A 17,396-nucleotide genomic window follows, 5' to 3' on the forward strand; every position below is an offset into this window, starting at 1 on the left:
TCTAGGCAACCTGTTCCAGGCCAAAGAATACTCGGAACCTCCGAAGGCTTCTTCTAGCCTTAAGACGACAAACATGGCATCATCTTCCCAGCCAAAAAGAGTGAGTCCTAAGCTGGAGCTTAGTCCACAGCAGATACAAGAGCTACACCAAGCTTTTGATCTCTTTGATACTGATGCAACTGGGACCACTGATGTTAAAGAGCTCAAGGTGGTGATGAGAGCAATGGGCTTTGAACCAAAGAAAGAAGAGATTATGAAGATGATAAGTGAAATTGACCCAGAAGGTGCCAGAAGCCGGTCCATCCTTGCTGCTTGACACAGTCACTGCAGGGAAGAAACATCTGCACAGCATATGTTTCAAGGGACCTGGCGTATATGGCATACTGTTCTTAATATGTTTGCTCCCCTTCTTAGCGCTATGTGTTTTAACCAAGGTCACCTCTCCGAGAAAGGCTGTTTCCCCAGGTGGAGAAAGGTTGTTTCCCCAGGTGGGGATTTTTCCCTGGAGTTAGGGATTAACAAGACTAAGGAAGGGAATAAATCAGTAAAACCCCTTAACTAAGTGCCAGGCGGGTAATCACTTTAACTATGAACAATCACGCTTAAGCTATATAATCTTTACTTAGGATAATCTCCTTCAGTTACTTCCTTGTAGCTTAACAGAACAATAGAGCAGTGACCTTGGAATGGAGATAACAAATGCCCTAACCTTTGGAATAGAATGGATAGGATTAAAATCAAATGGTATAAATACAGATGTAACAGGAGAATAAAGAGAGAACCTGGCTGGAGAACCTGGCTGGAGAACCTGGCTAGGCTGCTGATCAACTGAACGCTGTCTCCGTGTCATTCCTTCTTCGCCGACTCCGTCCACACCTTTGGGAATCCCTGGACCTGCTGGGGTTGGACCCCAACAAGAAGGGACAGGAAAAATGAATTTCAATGACTTCTTGACTGTGATGACTCAAAAAATGTTTGAGAAAGATTCCAAAGAAGACATCCTGAAAGCTTTCAAGCTCTTCGATGATGATGAAACTGGGACCATATCATTTGACAATCTCAAACGTGTATCCAATGAGCTAGATGAGAACATCACTGATGAGGAGCTGAAGGAAACGATTGATGAAGCTGGTCGAGATGGAGATGGGGAAGTCAATGAGGAAGATTTCCTGCGTATCATGAAAAAGACCAGCCTTTATTAAAAGTATTCTCTCCTGTTGCAAGCACACACAACTAGTTTTAGTGCCTGTTATTGTGTGAAACCTGGTTTTTGAGAACACAAGTGTTTTTTCTCCACTAACCTCCCTGTATACCTTTAGTAACAACCTCACATCCATTTTCAATTTTTATAAGTGTTTTTTGACAATATAGTTCTTTGTGAGGTGACCTGCTGTTTTCTTTAATTCTCCAAAACAGAACAAGAGCACATTAGAGCATTTACCCACTTGCCATTCTACCTTGTATTGCTTCACTCTTGTCATGCAGTCCCACATTTATGCCACCATAGAAAGACTTCTCACACAAACACATGTTGTAACTTTGTCACCACAAACAGCAGGCATCTCTACAATGGTTCTGGTTTTAATTGACACCTAAGTGCAGCTTTCTCTTTTAAAAAATACAGTGAACTCTCACTTGAATTTGGATGTCTTTTTCCTGTTTGTTTTGTCTTAAAATAAAGCCTTTCTTAGTTTGAAAAAAAAAAGTCTGCCTACCATACTAATATTTTATCAATCTACAAGGTCAACACAAAAAGAGGAGTTAATGCCAATAAAAGCTAATTTTTCTGTATAGAGTTATATGATGATATACTTGTCTGGGCCCTTTAAAATGTTGATTTCTCAATGAAAATAAGTAATCATTAAAGTATTTGCTTAGTACTGTAGAGGTGAAGAAATACAAAAAATATACAAAAATATATAGAACAATTTTTAAAATAAAAAGTTTGTTTCTGTCTAAAGTTACTTGGAAACTCAAGTGGAGACTTTTTTAAATTTGCTTTTTAGAGCAATTCTTCCAAGACTGCCTTTTAAAATGATTGTCAAGACTCCATTTTTTTTATACAAATACAAATTTCCCAACATCTGTCAAAGTGTAACTCTTAGAATACTTTACACTGAACTTACAAATGTTGCACTGAAAACAAGTATTTCTTGTAGTCTGCCAAATTTCTGCCACATTGGAAAATATGCAGATGATTGTTTAACACTGTGTGCCACTAGGCAGGAATTATATTTCACATCTTAATGAGAAAATACTTTCTCTTAAAATTAATTAGTAATTCAACCATTTTAAACTATTTTAAATACCAACAGTCACAAAGAGGTTTTCAATTCCACAAAGAGCAGAATCTAAAAATGGATTTTCAGAATATAATTTTATCATTTTTTAAAAAATGTGATTACTAAATTAAGAGAAATAAACAAGCATAATCCCAAGAAATAACCACTATTAAATATTTTGGTATATAGTATAGGTATGGATGTAAATAACTGTATCTAAATCTATACTTTAGACATAAATATATTTTTTTAGACATTTAAATGTGTGTATAATTTTACCACAAATGAGATCATATTCCTTTTTATTATTTATAAAATCATTACAAAACAAAGATTTAACAGAGCACTGATTTTTAATAAGGCATTGCTAAACATGTTTCTAGCAAAGTAATGTTAGAAGCAGGTTCAGTGAGTGCTACAAACAGCAATGAGACAGCCCTGCACGCATTACTAAAGCTGCTGTTCCCAAAGGAATGATCTACAAAACAGGTAAGAAGGGCATCTGATCTGTGTCACAGTGCTTTAGGCATATTATTTTGACCATACTTTTACTTCTTCATGTCCTTCTGTAGCTTTTTATTGTTAGGTAACTCCCTCCTTAAACTCTTTCCAGTGTGTGAATCTAAATTGTATGTTTCTCAATCACAGAATTACTATTTGTTCTCAGAACATATCTCACTTCTCATGAATCTTTCTCTGACACCTTAACCAGCTTTGCTTCCCTCTTCCATCAAAACTAGTTGGCATAGTTACTGATTTGCTATATTTCTCTTTTACCTACTTCCTCCCTCCCTACTATCTTGGCCTCCTGGGTTCAATGATTAGTTTTATTCTGGAAACCATCAAACCTATCTCATCTCATATATGTGCAAACCAAACTCATCTACTTCCCCTCAAGTTACTTGCCACCTTTCCTTTTTCTCCAGTATTGTTTCTTTATCCTAACAAACACCTGAGAATTATCTTCAATTATCTTCTCCCTCCCTTTCTCCTATCCAATCTCTCTATTAAATCCTGCTTCAAGATGCCTCCTAAATTTGTTCATTTCTTGCCACTCCCTTTGCCTTCACACTAATCCAGGCGAAAACTGCCTACAACTGGACTTACCAACAATGTCCTGAATGGGTTAGGGGTCACCTGTCCCCATCCCTCTGTCCCTCTTTCTAGGCACTCTTACTGTAACAGTCAGTGAGATAGAAGGAAAGAGGACCTGAGCTTGGAATCAGGAGCCCAAGGGTAAATTCCCTCTCTGCCACCTCGGTTGTGACCTTCAGCCTATTTCTTTCCTATCTCTAGGCCTGGGAGTTTCCTTATCTGCAAAATGGCAAATGGGACTGTCCACATGGGCTCCAAGCTGCCTTGTAACTCTAACAATCTCCTCTGGCCCTCCTTTGCTACAGGAACAGCAACGACAACTCTTCCAGCGTGCCCCCACCTCCCTAGATCACAGCTGTCACCCACTGTTATATAGCTTTCACGGTCCTTACATCCAGATTGCTCACTTTACCATATCCCTAATGAGTCCCAGTCTTTCCACTATAAATGTCAGTTCCTTCTTCTATTGTTCTTAGTCTCCTTCATGTGTAAATTATTTTAACAAACACTTATGGAGTGGCTGCTAATCTAGAAAGCACTTTGCCAAGTCCCGGGAATAGCAAGATAAAAGACACAATCCTTGCTCTATAAGAATTTACCATTTTATTAAAGATATGGGTAAGTAACAAACAAACAGTAGTGTGGTAAGTACTGTGCTAAAGAATTTAATATATCCTAGTTGTTTGGGGGGCAGAAAGCAGTAATTGCTTCACAAGACCCAGCACCTAGAAAGGCTTCAGAAAGGATGTGCGCTCATCCCAAGCCGAGTCCTTTCGTCTTAAAAGGGAAAATAAGAATTAAGGAGGGGGAAAAAGTGTGTTCTATTGCTACCTTGAGGCGAGGAGAGAAGAGGGTGAAGTTTATTAGGACAAGACATATTGTGCCAAGTGCCAGATCGGAATACTGAAGTCTGGAGGGCAAGAGGCAAGCAGTGAGGCTGGCCATGATGAACGGACCGCAATGTCACCCTAACGAATTTGGATTTTGTTTGAGTAAAGGGCTGTACTTGGATTTAAACAATCTATTTCCTGGGCTGTTATTGGGAAAAGGTGGTGAGTTGGGGGCACTGAAAGTTCAAAACTGATGGCAAGGAAAATCCAGGAGAGGGAAATGACCTGCCAAAAACTGTCCCGGCAGGAAGGCTGGCCACTAACAGGCCAGTGTGAGCGATCCTTGACGCCTCATCCAGCTGCCGGCCTGCGCTCAGACCCCGTCCAGGGCCACCACCCCCACCCCGCCCGGCGTCACAGGGAGCAGGACCCCGCCACGCCACAGAGGAGGGCGCTTCCAGGAACCTCGCGAGATCTCTCCTGAGCCGCGGACAGAGTCTGGTCGCCTGGCAACCACAGGTGGGCAGTGGAGGAACCTGGCACTGGCGAGAGTTACCAAACCGGAGTTACTCCCGGCTCATCCAGGACCGGTGAGGGGCATTCGGGGAAGAAGCCTGGGGACCGAGGAAACCCTCCGCCAGGTTTCTCAAACTTGCCTGCCAGTAAGACTTTCCCGGGGCACTTGTTGAAATGCAGATCCCTGAGCCTCTCTCTCTAGACATCTAGAATTTCTAGAGAAAGTCTGGAAGTCTGTGTTTTAAACAAATGGCTATCATCAGGCAAGATCGGGAAACAGCTCTGGAGGCGGGAGGCGGGTGGAGGGTGGCCGCGGAGCCGAGGGAGCGGGATCTGTGGGTGCGGACCTGAGTTTGCCAAGGGGAAAGTCTGAGCGATTGAGAGCATCTGGAAGCCAGTGAGCCTGGGGCTGGCTAAGGGAAATACACTACAGTCTCGATTTGAACCGTCCACCGCATCTAGCCACAAGGTGATGAAAGCCAAGGGCCTGTAAAGCAGCTCCAAGTGCCCGCCCTGGTCATCTGGGGAGAGATTCTGGCAAGTGGAGCCCCGAGATAACAGAGATATCTACTATGGAAAAAACATGAAAAGCAGTTTCTCACCCTAGTCGATTTCGTTCAGTGGCTAGAGCGTAGGCCTGCGGACTGAAGGGTCCCCGTTTGATTCCCAGTAGGGGGCGTGCAGGAGGCAGCCAACCAATGATTTTATCTCATCATTGATGTTTCTCTCTCTCTGTCTCTCTCTCTCTCTCTCTCTCTCTCTCTCTTCCTCTCCCTCTCTGAAATGAATAAAAATAAATTTCAAAACAAAACAAAACACAGTTTCTCAGACTTTGGAAAATAAGGAACCCTTTTTAAAAGAAAACCAGGGACATCCCACAAGTGTTGACATAATTATTTTCATTATAATGTTCTAAAATGTATCCAAATCCAACCTAAGTTTAGTTTAACTCCTGAAAATTATACTTTCTCTAAAACGAACTACAATGCCAATGAAGTTTAAAATTATTATATGAAATTTAAACATGATAAATTGTGGTGTTTGGGTGAAACAATTCTCTTGTAGCTCTGACTGTTGCAATGCAGGTTCTTTTGATTAACAGCCTCTATTATTGTATGTTATGGGTTGATTCAGTTCTCTCCCTTTCCACATTCAAGCCTCTGGAAAGTTTTCCTATAGTTTGCTGAGGCGGTCCATTGGCCTTCTCTTGGTTTAATAAATAAGTCATGTATATATTATGTTTGCCTCTTTCATTTTCTAATTATCTGAGAGAATTACATTTATTTCTATACAAATACCAATTAGTGCAATGGAACCTAGAGACAAAATCCACTTATAGCATAGTCATTCATGAGACTTCACATAATCCAAAATGTTTCTTTTAGCCTAGGTTAGAAAGCAGAGCCTGAAGCAAAAACTCTGTGGTAACAGTTTCTGGGGGTTGTTATCACAGGGAAACAGGAGAGACAGGACAATAAAAAAAATGAGACAGAGATGGAGAGAGCAAAAAGTTCTAAACATGATTTCAGAGGAACGTTTTTTTTTTTTATTATTTTATGTGCCTCAGGCATGAAACAGCTCTGGCCACCAACAAAGGCATCAAGCTAGGATGAAATACGGACTGTACATCTGCTTTGCCCCTGACTGATATAAGAGCAGAGGAACATTTTGAAATGGTTGTGCCTCCTAAAAGTCCATGGGGGAAAGAGGGCATCACATCCTTCCTAGTACAGGGTTGCTCCTGCATGGCCACTTGCACAACAGTCTCCTGCCTCAGCTGTAAGGGAGAAACCCTGTTGTGTATAACCTCTTTAAGATCTGCATTTCACCACAGTTATCAGTGTAAAAAAGATATTTTAAATTTCCAGAAAAAGTTCTAAAATTTTTAAATAGCAACCAAAGAAATCATATCTTCAATACATGCAACCCCGAGTGGCCATCAGTAGTTTTAAACCCTACAAAAGCTCTTACAAATGTGCTAAGATGACATGTACATACACAAGAATCATAAGAGCAACAGTGTAAAAGCAAAAAAATTCAAACACCCAAAGATCTATCATGAGACCAAATTTCTTACAATGGAATATTATACAGCAGTGCAAGTATTTTAGAGCCACTTTAGGCTTTTCAACCCTGAAGAGTCTCACAAACAAAAAATTAAGCAAAGAAGAAAACTAGAATCAGAATAATGTTATTTATGACAGATAAAAAACAACAGTATATGTTGTTTAGATATTCATACATATGTAGTAAAAGAAAAGTATAAAGATAGAGGAATGTCTAAAGTTATGATAAACTAAATTTAAAAGAATGGAGAGGGAGAAATGTATAGATCTGGGTTCCAAATAGACTTGTAATGTTTTATATTTTAAGCTGATCTGTGGTCCATGGGTGTGGTGTTATTCTTTATACTTTTATTATGATGTATTTTAAGCAAGATTAAGAAAAGTTCAAATTAGTAATGTTCAAATATTGTCATGATTGAAATTTGATCTGTAAACAATCTTTCATACCCAGAATACCACACAAATTGAGGTGTTTTGTTGGTGAAATCCCAGATACATCCTATATAATAAAAGCCTAATATGCTAAGTGTCCTGTCGGCTGGTCGGCTGTTCAACCAATCAAAGAGTTATATGCTAATGATATGCTAAGGTGGCTCAACTGCTCGCCATGATGTGCACTGACCACCAGGGGGCAGACAGTCGGCCGGTCAACCAGTTGCTATGATGTGCACTGACCACCAGGGGGTAGATGCTCCAACTGGTAGGTTAGCTTGCTGCTGGGGTCTGGCCAACCAGTACTGAGCGAGATGGGCTGGACACACCCTGGAGCCCTCCCATGGTTCCTCTGCAGTGGTCCCTCCCCAGCCCCGATCATGTACCTGTGGGGTCCCTTGGCCTGGCCTGTGCCCTCTCACAATCCGGGACCCCTCCGGGGATGTCGGAGAGCTGGTTTTGGCCCAATCCCGCAGGCCAAGCCAAGGGACCCCACTGGTGCACAAATTCATGCACCGGGCCTCTAGTTGGGATAATGCTCAATTTTAAACTGTATTTTTGCTTATATTTTTTAAGAGGATATAAAGCAAAATTGGAGAAACTGGAATATGTATCACTTAAAATGACTACAAAAAATGGATTATCTCAAACTATGGACCACATATGCATATCTTACATAGAGCAATATTTGATTAATAGCATGTTCCCCTTATTTAACAACCCTAATATAGTTGTTAAATTTAACATACTTTGTTGTTTTTTTGTTTAGGTTTTTGATATTTATAATAACTTTGTTCATAATTGCCCAAACTTGGATACACACTTTGAATGGTTATAAAGTCAGTGTTTATTAACATATAGTTCATTTTCAAAATTTTAAAGAATCAACAAAAATGAATATATATATATTTTTTGTCAATGCCTGTTTTCAAACTGGCATTGACCATTCTGGTCTAGGCACTGCTGATAATGCAAACCAATGGAATCGCAAACATCAAGAATCATTTGGCTTGGTATTTGTGTGCCCTCAATTCGTCAACTATTGCTGGTTTTGTACTGTTAAGTTTATCTTTTATGTATCCCTATAAAAAAAAAGTCTAGCGAATAAATTTTCTTTGTTCAAAGCTTATTCTAGCTTCACCCATTATTTTGAATCAGTTAAGCCTGAAAAGGCGTGAAAATTGAATTATCAACTGTTAAAGTATGTACACATTTTTGTGTCCCCCCAAAAATGTATACACACTTTGAATAATTATAAAGGCAGTGTTTGTACTTCAACTGCGTTTTCAAACTTCCAGTGGCATTTTAGGATGAATTTCCTTTGTTCAAAGCTTAGTCTGGCTAAAAAGAAAGAAACATCAATTGAGCTATCAGCTTTGTTAAAGTGTGTATACATGTTTTGGGGACACACTGTATTCCAGATGAAATAGTGACGTGAATAGTGTTTGCCTTATCTGTGAACAAAATAGTAGAATAATGATGATGATGACAAACATTTATTGGCCTATGTATGAGGCGCTGTGTAGAATACTCTATACATGATTATCTCATGTAATCCTCATACTATTCCTTAAATATTGGCCTAATTTTATAAGAAACTGAAGTAACATGCCCAAGATTGAGTGAGCACCAAAGCCCCATTGAAGCAAGTCTAGCCCCAGAGGGGTGTCTCCAGCACAGAAGTTCTCCCACCGCAGACACAGCTGATTCTCACAGCCAATTGACCTGGAGGTCAATTCCTCACAGTGATAACTACAACAATCAAGGCTTAACCACAACAAGACTGTGCACAAAGCCCACAAGGGGGTGCACCAAGAGTGTCTACCTTAGGTAATTGGGACACTTAGCACAGAAAGGCATTCTATCGACACAGCAAAGCATAAAAAAATGCCGAGACAAAGAAACAGGACACAAACGACAGAATTGGAGGAAAGCAAACTGTTGGATATAGAGTTCAAAACCACAGTTTTAAGGTCTTTAAAGAACTGTTTAGAAGCCCTCGAAAAGACTGGTAAGACCGCCGATAAATGTAGTGAGATCCTCAAGAAATCTAATGAGACCCTTGATGTTGTGATAAAGGACCAACTAGAAATTAAGCATACACTGACTGAAATAAAGAATATTATACAGACTCCCAACAGCAGACCAGAGGGTCGCAAGGATCAAGTCAAAGATTTGAAATACGAAGAAGCAAAAAACACCCAACCGGAAAAGCAAAATGAAAAAAGAATCCGAAAATATGAAGATAGTGTAAGGAGCCTCTGGGACAGCTTCAAGCGTACCAACATCCGAATTATAGGGGTGCCAGAAGATGAGAGAGAGCAAGATATTGAAAACCTATTTGAAGAAATAATGACAGAAAACTTCCCCTACCTGGTGAAAGGAATAGACTTCCAAGTCCAGGAAGCGCAGAGAACCCCAAACAAAAGGAATCCAAAGAGGACCACACCAAGACACATCATAATTAAAATGCCAAGAGCAAAAGACAAAGAGAGAATCCTAAAAGCAGCAAGAGAAAGAAAATCAGTTACCTACAAGGGAGTACCCATACGACTGTCAGCTGATTTCTCAACAGAAACTTTGCAGGCCAGAAGGGAATGGCAAGAAATATTCAAAGTGATGAATACCAAGAACCTACAACCAAGACTACTTTATCCAGCAAAGCTATCATTCAGAAGTGAAGGCCAGATAAAGAGCTTCACAGATAAGAAAAAGCTAAAGGAGTTCATCACCACCAAACCAGTATTATATGAAATGCTGAAAGGTATCCTTTAAGAAGAGGAAGAAGAAGAAAAAGGTAAAGATACAAATTATGAACAACAAATACACATCTATCAACAAGTGAATCTAAAAATCAAGTGAATAAATAATCTGATGAACTGGTGATTGTAATAGAATCAGGGACATAGAAAGGGAATGGACTGAATATTCTTGGGGGGGGCGGAGAAAGGGGTGTGGGGGTGAGTGAAGAGATTAGACAACAATCGTGCACCTATGGATGAGGACAGTGGGTGGGGAGTGAGGGCAGAGGGTGGGGTTGGAACTGGGTGGAGGGGAGTTATGGTGGGAAAAAAGAGTAACTAATGTAATAATCTGAACAATAAAGATTTAATTAAAAAAAAAAAAAAAAAAAAAACATGCCCAAGATTGCCCAACTGGTGAGCAGTGGAGTGAAAGTTTGAAACTAGGCTGTCTGGATTGAGAAACATTGCATTGTTACCTCTTTATGGATTCCTAGAGGCCTGATGCAGAAATTCGTGCAAGGGGCTCAGCCCTCGCAGCTGCGGTGGCTTGCCTCAGCTCTCGCAGCCCCGGCTTTGTCCGGAAGGTCGTCCGGAAGGTCACTCAGTTGTCTGGCCTAATTAACATATTATGCTTTTATTATTATAGATAGTTGTAGTAGCATAACAAAATTTCAAAGCCAGCCCCATTTTCAAGTAGTTTGCACCACTGTCCTATGTATATATTCAAAGTTCTCACACCATTTGTTCTGATTTTGGGATTTAGTAAATATGATCACAACAGATATTATGGAAAAAGAAGCCAGGAGACCTGATCTCATTCTTACATGCCACTCGCTGGAGTAGTTTCAGGCAAATCTTTGAACCTTAGTTTCTTCACATGACAGACAACACTAGATGATAATCCTTGAGAATACTTTTCTACTCCAAGAGAGAAAAATGGTATTTTAACAGATGCCCATAATAAAAATTCAATACTAGGGAGAGGAAAAGACTTTTAAAAGTAAATGAGCCTTGTGTATTTAACTAATTTTGGGGGACAGGAGGTGGGGGTAAGAGATCAACCGAAGGACTTGTATGCATGCATATAAGCATAACCAATGGACATAAGACACTGTGGGGTAGGGGAGGCTGGGGGATTGTCAAGGGCGGGGAAAAAAAAAGGAGACATATGTAATACTCTTTGTAATACTTTAAGCAATTAAAAAAAATAAATAAATAAAATAAAAATAAAAAGTAAATGAGCCTTGTGTATTTAACTAATTTTGGTGTTTTTAATGTTTTAATAAAAGAATTTGGTCTATAAACTTAGAAAATACCTAAATGTCCCTGAAAATGTCTATGAACTAGCTAATCAAATAGTTTTATATAAGAAACTTAAAACAGGGGTCCTCAAACTACGGCCCGTGGGCCACATGCAAATACAAATATTGTATTTGTTCCCATTTTGTTATTTTACTTCAAAATAAGATATGTGCAGTGTGCATAGGAATTTGTTCATAGTTTTTTTTTTTAACTATAGTCTGGCCCTCCAATGGTCTGAGGGACAGTGAACTGGCCCCCTATTTAAAAAGTTTGAGGACCCCTGACTTAAAACGTCAATATGGTTTTTTCTAAATATTCCTTTTTTTCTTTAATTTTTAGAAAGTTGGGCATAAAGCAATACCTAAACCTGCTTCTTGGCATGGCATCAAAACAGAGCTGAAATACTAATTTGATTTAGACAGAAATCATGGTTCGTTTGACCTTGGATCTAATTGCCAAAAACAGCAACTTTAAACCCAGAAAAGAAGAAACCACCTTACAATACCTGAAGAAAATAACTCATATAAATTTTTCAGACAGAAATATAGATGCAATTGTAAGAACTCTGAAATTATTTCTAATTTTTATATAATTAGCTACGTAAAGTTTAGAAATTGTCAGGGTATACCTTCTTATTAACTATATTTTGATTATAGTTATTAACTATATTTTCATTAGTCAGCCTTATATTGTGTTATTTAATTTCCTGCTTATGTTAAACTTTTTAAAATTAACTTTCTATAAAATATACCATTGTGATTGTTAAATATATATGTTCCCATAAAATACTCTACGCCCTAACCGGTTTGGCTCAGTGGATAGAGCGTCGGCCTGTGGACTGAAAGGTCCCAAGTTCGATTCTGGTCAAGAGCATGTACCTTGGTTGCGGGCACATCCCCAGTTTGGGGTGTGCAGGAGGCAGCTGATCGATGTTTCTCTCTCATCGATGTTTCTAACTCTCTATCCCTTTCCCTTCCTCTCTGTAAAAAATCAATAAAATATATTTTTTAAAAATTACTATATAGCAAACTAGATTTAAAAGCACATGTTGGAAAATAATTTCAAAGGTAATTACTCATATGTAATTCCCTAACCTTGAAATATTAATTTTAACATATAAAAATAGTAAGAATTAACTGTGTGACTACCATATTTCAAAACTTTAACAGGGAAATCTTTTTCCCACATATTTTAATGGTTATATACATGTAGATTATATTCTTTCAGTTACATCCGACAAGATTATGTTTACTTGGATATACTCTGAAATTACATTTTCTCTGTGTTAAGTTCTTGAATTTAATTTGGGAAACTTTAAAGACAACAATAACCCATTTAGGCCATTTGTATTGGTATCCATTATCTATATATATATACAAGCCTGAACAACCTTTACAACTGAATGACCAGAATGACCGGTCGACCAGGAGCTGCCCCCTGGTGGTGAGTGAGTTCCCATAGCCAACCTCCCACGGCCAGCCAACCTCCTACGGTCCCTCCTCCGTCCCTCCCCGCAGCCAGCAGGCCCTGATCGGCCTGGCCCCAATTGGGACTGAGCCAGGCAACTCGGATCGGCCCTGAACCCTGGCCAGGCCTAGGGACCCCACCCGTGCATGAATTCGTGCACCAGGCCTCTAGTCTACAATAAAATGCTAAAGACTATAGATGAGAGGAAATTTCTTGGAAACATATAACCTAAATGAGGGCAGGGACTATGTCTATTTTCTTCACATCACTCTAAATTCCCCATCCAATACTGTGCCTGTCTCATTATAAGTGCTTACTAAATATTTACTGTATGAAAGAATGAATGAATTAATTTTAAAAACACCAAAGCCCCAGGAATATTGTCAATTAAGATAATGGAAGTTTTGTTTGTTTGTTTGTTTGTTTTTTCAGAGACCCTACCTAGTCCCATTCTATATCTTTTTCCATCTTTCTGGTGATCCTTCTCTCATGAATCCAATGGCCCAAATCTCATGTTTCTCTTTTGTTGCCCAAAACTCTCTCCCTCACCATACAATATATAGGCTGCTTTCTACAGCGCCTCCCTTTAAAGTTTTTTGGCCCCTCCCAATCAATGCTCCTTCAGTGTGGATGTTAGGAGGAAAGCAAACTGATTTAAGGTCATTTACACTAAGAATACTTGTAAACTTAAAGTTCCCAAGATGTGTTTGTATTTTAAAAGATCATAATAAAAGCTGAAATATTTGAGCCAAAACTTGACTCTATCTCTTGCTTACTCAGTCTAGGCTGACTCTACCAGCACACAAGAAATGACAGCCTTTTAAAATACCTTTAATTAGCCGAAACCGGTGTGGCTCAGTGGATAGAGCGTCGGCCTGCGGACTGAAGGGTCCCAGGTTCGATTCCGGTCAAGGGCATGTACCTGGGTTGCAGGCACATCCCTCGTAGGAGATGTGCAGGAGGCAGCTGATCGATGTTTCTCTCTCATCAATGTTTCTAGCTCTCTATCTCTCTCCCTTCCTCTCTGTAAAACATCAATAAAATATATTAAAAAAAAAAAATAAGATAAAATGAGAACAGTACATTCAGTGAACCACTATTGTAAAATTATATGAATCTATGCCTAGAAAAAAGACTGGAAGGACATTCCCTAAATGTTAATAGTGATTTTCTCTACATGGTAAAATTAAAAGTCAGTTTCTTTCTCTTTATATGTATTATATACAAATGAACACCAATTACATTTGAGATAAGAAAAATAATTAAAGGTATTTTATTTATTTTTATTTTTTATTTTTTTTAAATATATTTTATTGATTTTCACTATTAACATTTAGGGAATGTCCTTCCAGTCTTTTTTCTAGGCATAGATTCATATAATTTTACAATAGTGGTTCACTGAATGTACTGTTCTCATTTTATCTTTTTTTTTTTTTTTTAATATAGTTTATTGATGTTTTACAGAGAGGAAGGGAGAGGGATACAGAGTTAGAAACATCGATGAGAAACATCGATCAGCTGCCTCTTGCACGCCCCCTATTGGGGATGTGCCTGCAACCAAGGTACATGCTCTTGCCCGAAATCGAACCTGGGACCTTTCAGTCCGCAAGCCAACCCTCTATCCACTGAGCCAAACCGGTTAGGGCTGTTCTCATTTTATTATGAAATTTATAAGATATTACTAAAAAAAAAAACAAAAAAAAACAAAACAAAACAAAACAAAAAAGATATTACTAAAGAAACTAAAGGATATTTAATGGCTATATGGTATTTCCTTCAATGGCATTATCATAGTTTATCAATTGATTCTTCTTGAATATCTAGCTGACGTCCAATTTTCAGTATTATAAATCACAACAATTCCAATCCTACAGAAAGACTAAGAAGACCTGATTTATAATGTTGGAGCAATAATTTTTTAAATGCTTCAACTCCTAGAGAAGCCTAATTGCTTCCAAGAAAAATTGGTTGCACTGGGAAAATATTTCTTAACAAATATAATTTTATAGATATAGTTACAGAATACTAAAACCTGTAATTAATTTTGTACTTATTCTAGTCTTGTTTTGAATGTGCTAAGAAGAGATATTGTTCTTTTATATTAAACTTAAGAATATTACAGAATGATTTAAGTGAAAAACTATCTTAAAAACAAACAAGTTTTCAAGAAAAATTAAGTATGACCTGTTTTTTGTTTTTCTTTTAGGATGACCTCTCTCTTTGTAAAAATCTTAGTGTTTTATATTTGTATGATAACCATATTAGTCAAATAACTAACTTGAATTTTGCCACAAATCTGACCCACTTGTACCTACAAAACAATTGTATTTCATGTATAGAGAACCTCAGTTCGTTGAAGAACCTGGAAAAACTGTAAGTGCTTTTATTTAATTGTCATCATTACAGTAATATTTTTGCATGCAGGTATTTCCATTATCTGTTGTTTTGTGGAACAGGCCACAATTTTTATTCTCTTTTAGTAGTATTAATAAAATAAATAGTTTCAAATGTAGTATCAAACAATTTGTGTTTTATTAAGCCTGATATACTTTTCTTTTGCAGGAGGTTGTCTTAAGGGCTTAAAGAAAACCTAAAAATATCCTTATGTAGGCTCAAATAGTGAGAAAAGTGTCCATGGAACTCAAATGAGTTTTGTGCCATTCAGAATCACATATCTGAAAAGGGCAGGGTCATAAGATTAATGTTGATGTAGACTTGATTATAAAAAAGGCATTTTGCCCTAGCTGGCTTGGCTCAGTGGATAGAGCGTCAGCCTGCAGACTGAAGGGTCCCAGGTTCGAGTCCAGCCGAGGGCACATGCCTGGGATGCGGGTTCGTTCCCCAGTAGGGGGTGTGCAGAAGGCAGCCAATCAATGATTCTCTCTCATCATTGATGTTTCTATCTCTCTCTCCTCCCTTCCTCTCTGAAATCAATAAAGAAATATATTTTTTAAAGAAAAGGCATTTACTGTGCCTATAATGATTTTAATTAAACAATGAAGACTGGTTGATCCAATTTCCCCAGGCTAAAAGAACTATCAGTGCTTCTCAAAAAGTGGGCCAGAGGCTTTAGAATGGGGAGAGGACAGTAGGGTGGGAAATGCTGGGTTCTTTAGATAGTTAAGTCAGAATCTCTGTGGGTTAGGCCCAGAAATCTTCATTTTTAAACCTACAACCCTAGGTGATTCTTCTGCACTCTATATATGAGGAGTATGGGTAAATAGTTTAATAAAGACTATTCCCATTGTCTCACTTAAAAAAACAAAACAAAACTTCTTAGACTAAATTACATGTAAAAATCATATAAACTTTTCATTAATTCAATATAAAAAGAACATTTTGTATGTATGATTTTCACACAGTTCAATGATTTTGTTATGTTTTTATCATGTTTAAAGACCATGATGTTCATAGAATGTCTACTTCAAATTATGTCTCCTATTCTGCAGGTATCTTGGAGGCAATTACATTGCTGTCGTAGAGGGTCTAGAAGGATTAGAAGGACTGAGAGAGCTTCATGTTGAGAGTCAGAGACTTCCCCTTGGAGAAAAGCTTCTGTTTGATCCAAGAAGTCTTCAATCTCTGGCAGTAAGGCTACATTTGAGTGTTCTAACAGAGAATGTCGTGATGAACAGTTATGGACCAGGAAGGTTTATTTGGACATGTAGATTCTCTGAATATTTATAGGCCAACTGAGAGTTTATTTGAGGGCTAAAACTAATTTCCCCCACATAATTCCTCAGAGACTCAGCAGCTATAAAGTAGGGATAATATCTGCTTCTAGGGCTATTGGAAGAATCAAAAGAAGGATATTAAAAGACTATGTAAAGTATGAAGTTCTAACAATGTTAATTCACTCATAATTTTAACCTTGGTGATTATCATGACTCAAAAAGCCTAAGGAAAGATGAGTGCACATTTGGAAAATTTTAAACAACCTAGAGAATCTTTACAATAAGTCATTTTTTTTTTTGCTGGATTTTGATTTGATTGTAGATTGTGCTACATATGGCTGGGACTCATCAGAAGCAGATAGATCTGGGAGCGCTAGATTTGATGCTCCAGCTGTCACCTGACATCACATGGAGGTGTCACAATGAGTTGAGCTACCAGAGGGTGCCACAGAGGCTTTTGCTAATCCTCAAAGCAGGATTTGTTAGAGGAAAGCTACCTTCAGTTCTGGGCAATGGAATATGGTTGTTATATTTACAGATTTTGTTGATTTTATTTCAGAGAGCCAAGAAATGGAGGGCAGTACTAGTATAAGGTTTTTGAACCAAACATATAACAATGAAAGGATGGTGCTTTAAATAGGAAAAGAAAGAGGTGACTTGGTTTCTATCCTACCCCTTCTACCCTCCCCAACTGTCTCTGAGCTCCATCTCAATTGATCTAACTAGACCAGGGGTGGGCAAACTTTTTGACTCAAGGGCCACAATGGGTTCTTAAACTGGACCGGAGGGCCGGAACAAAAGCATGGATGGAGTGTTCGTGTGAACTAATATAAATTCAAAGTAAACATCATTACATAAAAGGGTACGGTCTTTTTTTTTTTTAGTTTTATTCATTTCAAACGGGCCGGATCCGGCCCGCGGGCCGTAGTTTGCCCACGGCTGAACTAGACTGACACCACTGTGGGAGTGGATAGTTTTATTACAAAAC

At 38.4% G+C, this 17,396-nt stretch overlaps 2 protein-coding genes across 2 annotated transcripts in view; one reads left to right on the top strand and one right to left on the bottom strand.

The window, feature by feature from the left end:
- CSPP1 (centrosome and spindle pole associated protein 1) overlaps positions 1–17,396 on the bottom strand; it is a 174,468-nt gene that overhangs the window by 130,844 nt on the left and 26,228 nt on the right. The window lies entirely within an intron of this gene.
- The window catches only part of PPP1R42 (protein phosphatase 1 regulatory subunit 42), a 37,730-nt gene continuing 25,070 nt past the window's right edge, over positions 4,737–17,396 (top strand). Inside the window, exons 1-4 of the mRNA XM_070392419.1 lie at positions 4,737–4,797; positions 11,607–11,823; positions 14,941–15,107; positions 16,184–16,322. Of these exons, the coding sequence (XP_070248520.1) occupies positions 11,695–11,823; positions 14,941–15,107; positions 16,184–16,322 (435 nt within the window). The 5' untranslated portion in view covers positions 4,737–4,797; positions 11,607–11,694. The remainder of the gene's footprint in view (positions 4,798–11,606; positions 11,824–14,940; positions 15,108–16,183; positions 16,323–17,396) is intronic.

This window comes from Myotis yumanensis, unplaced genomic scaffold (assembly GCF_028538775.1).
Source record: "Myotis yumanensis isolate MYYU_CA2020_CCGP unplaced genomic scaffold, mMyoYum1.0.hap1 SCAF_15, whole genome shotgun sequence".
NCBI classification, from domain to species: domain Eukaryota; kingdom Metazoa; phylum Chordata; class Mammalia; order Chiroptera; family Vespertilionidae; genus Myotis; species Myotis yumanensis.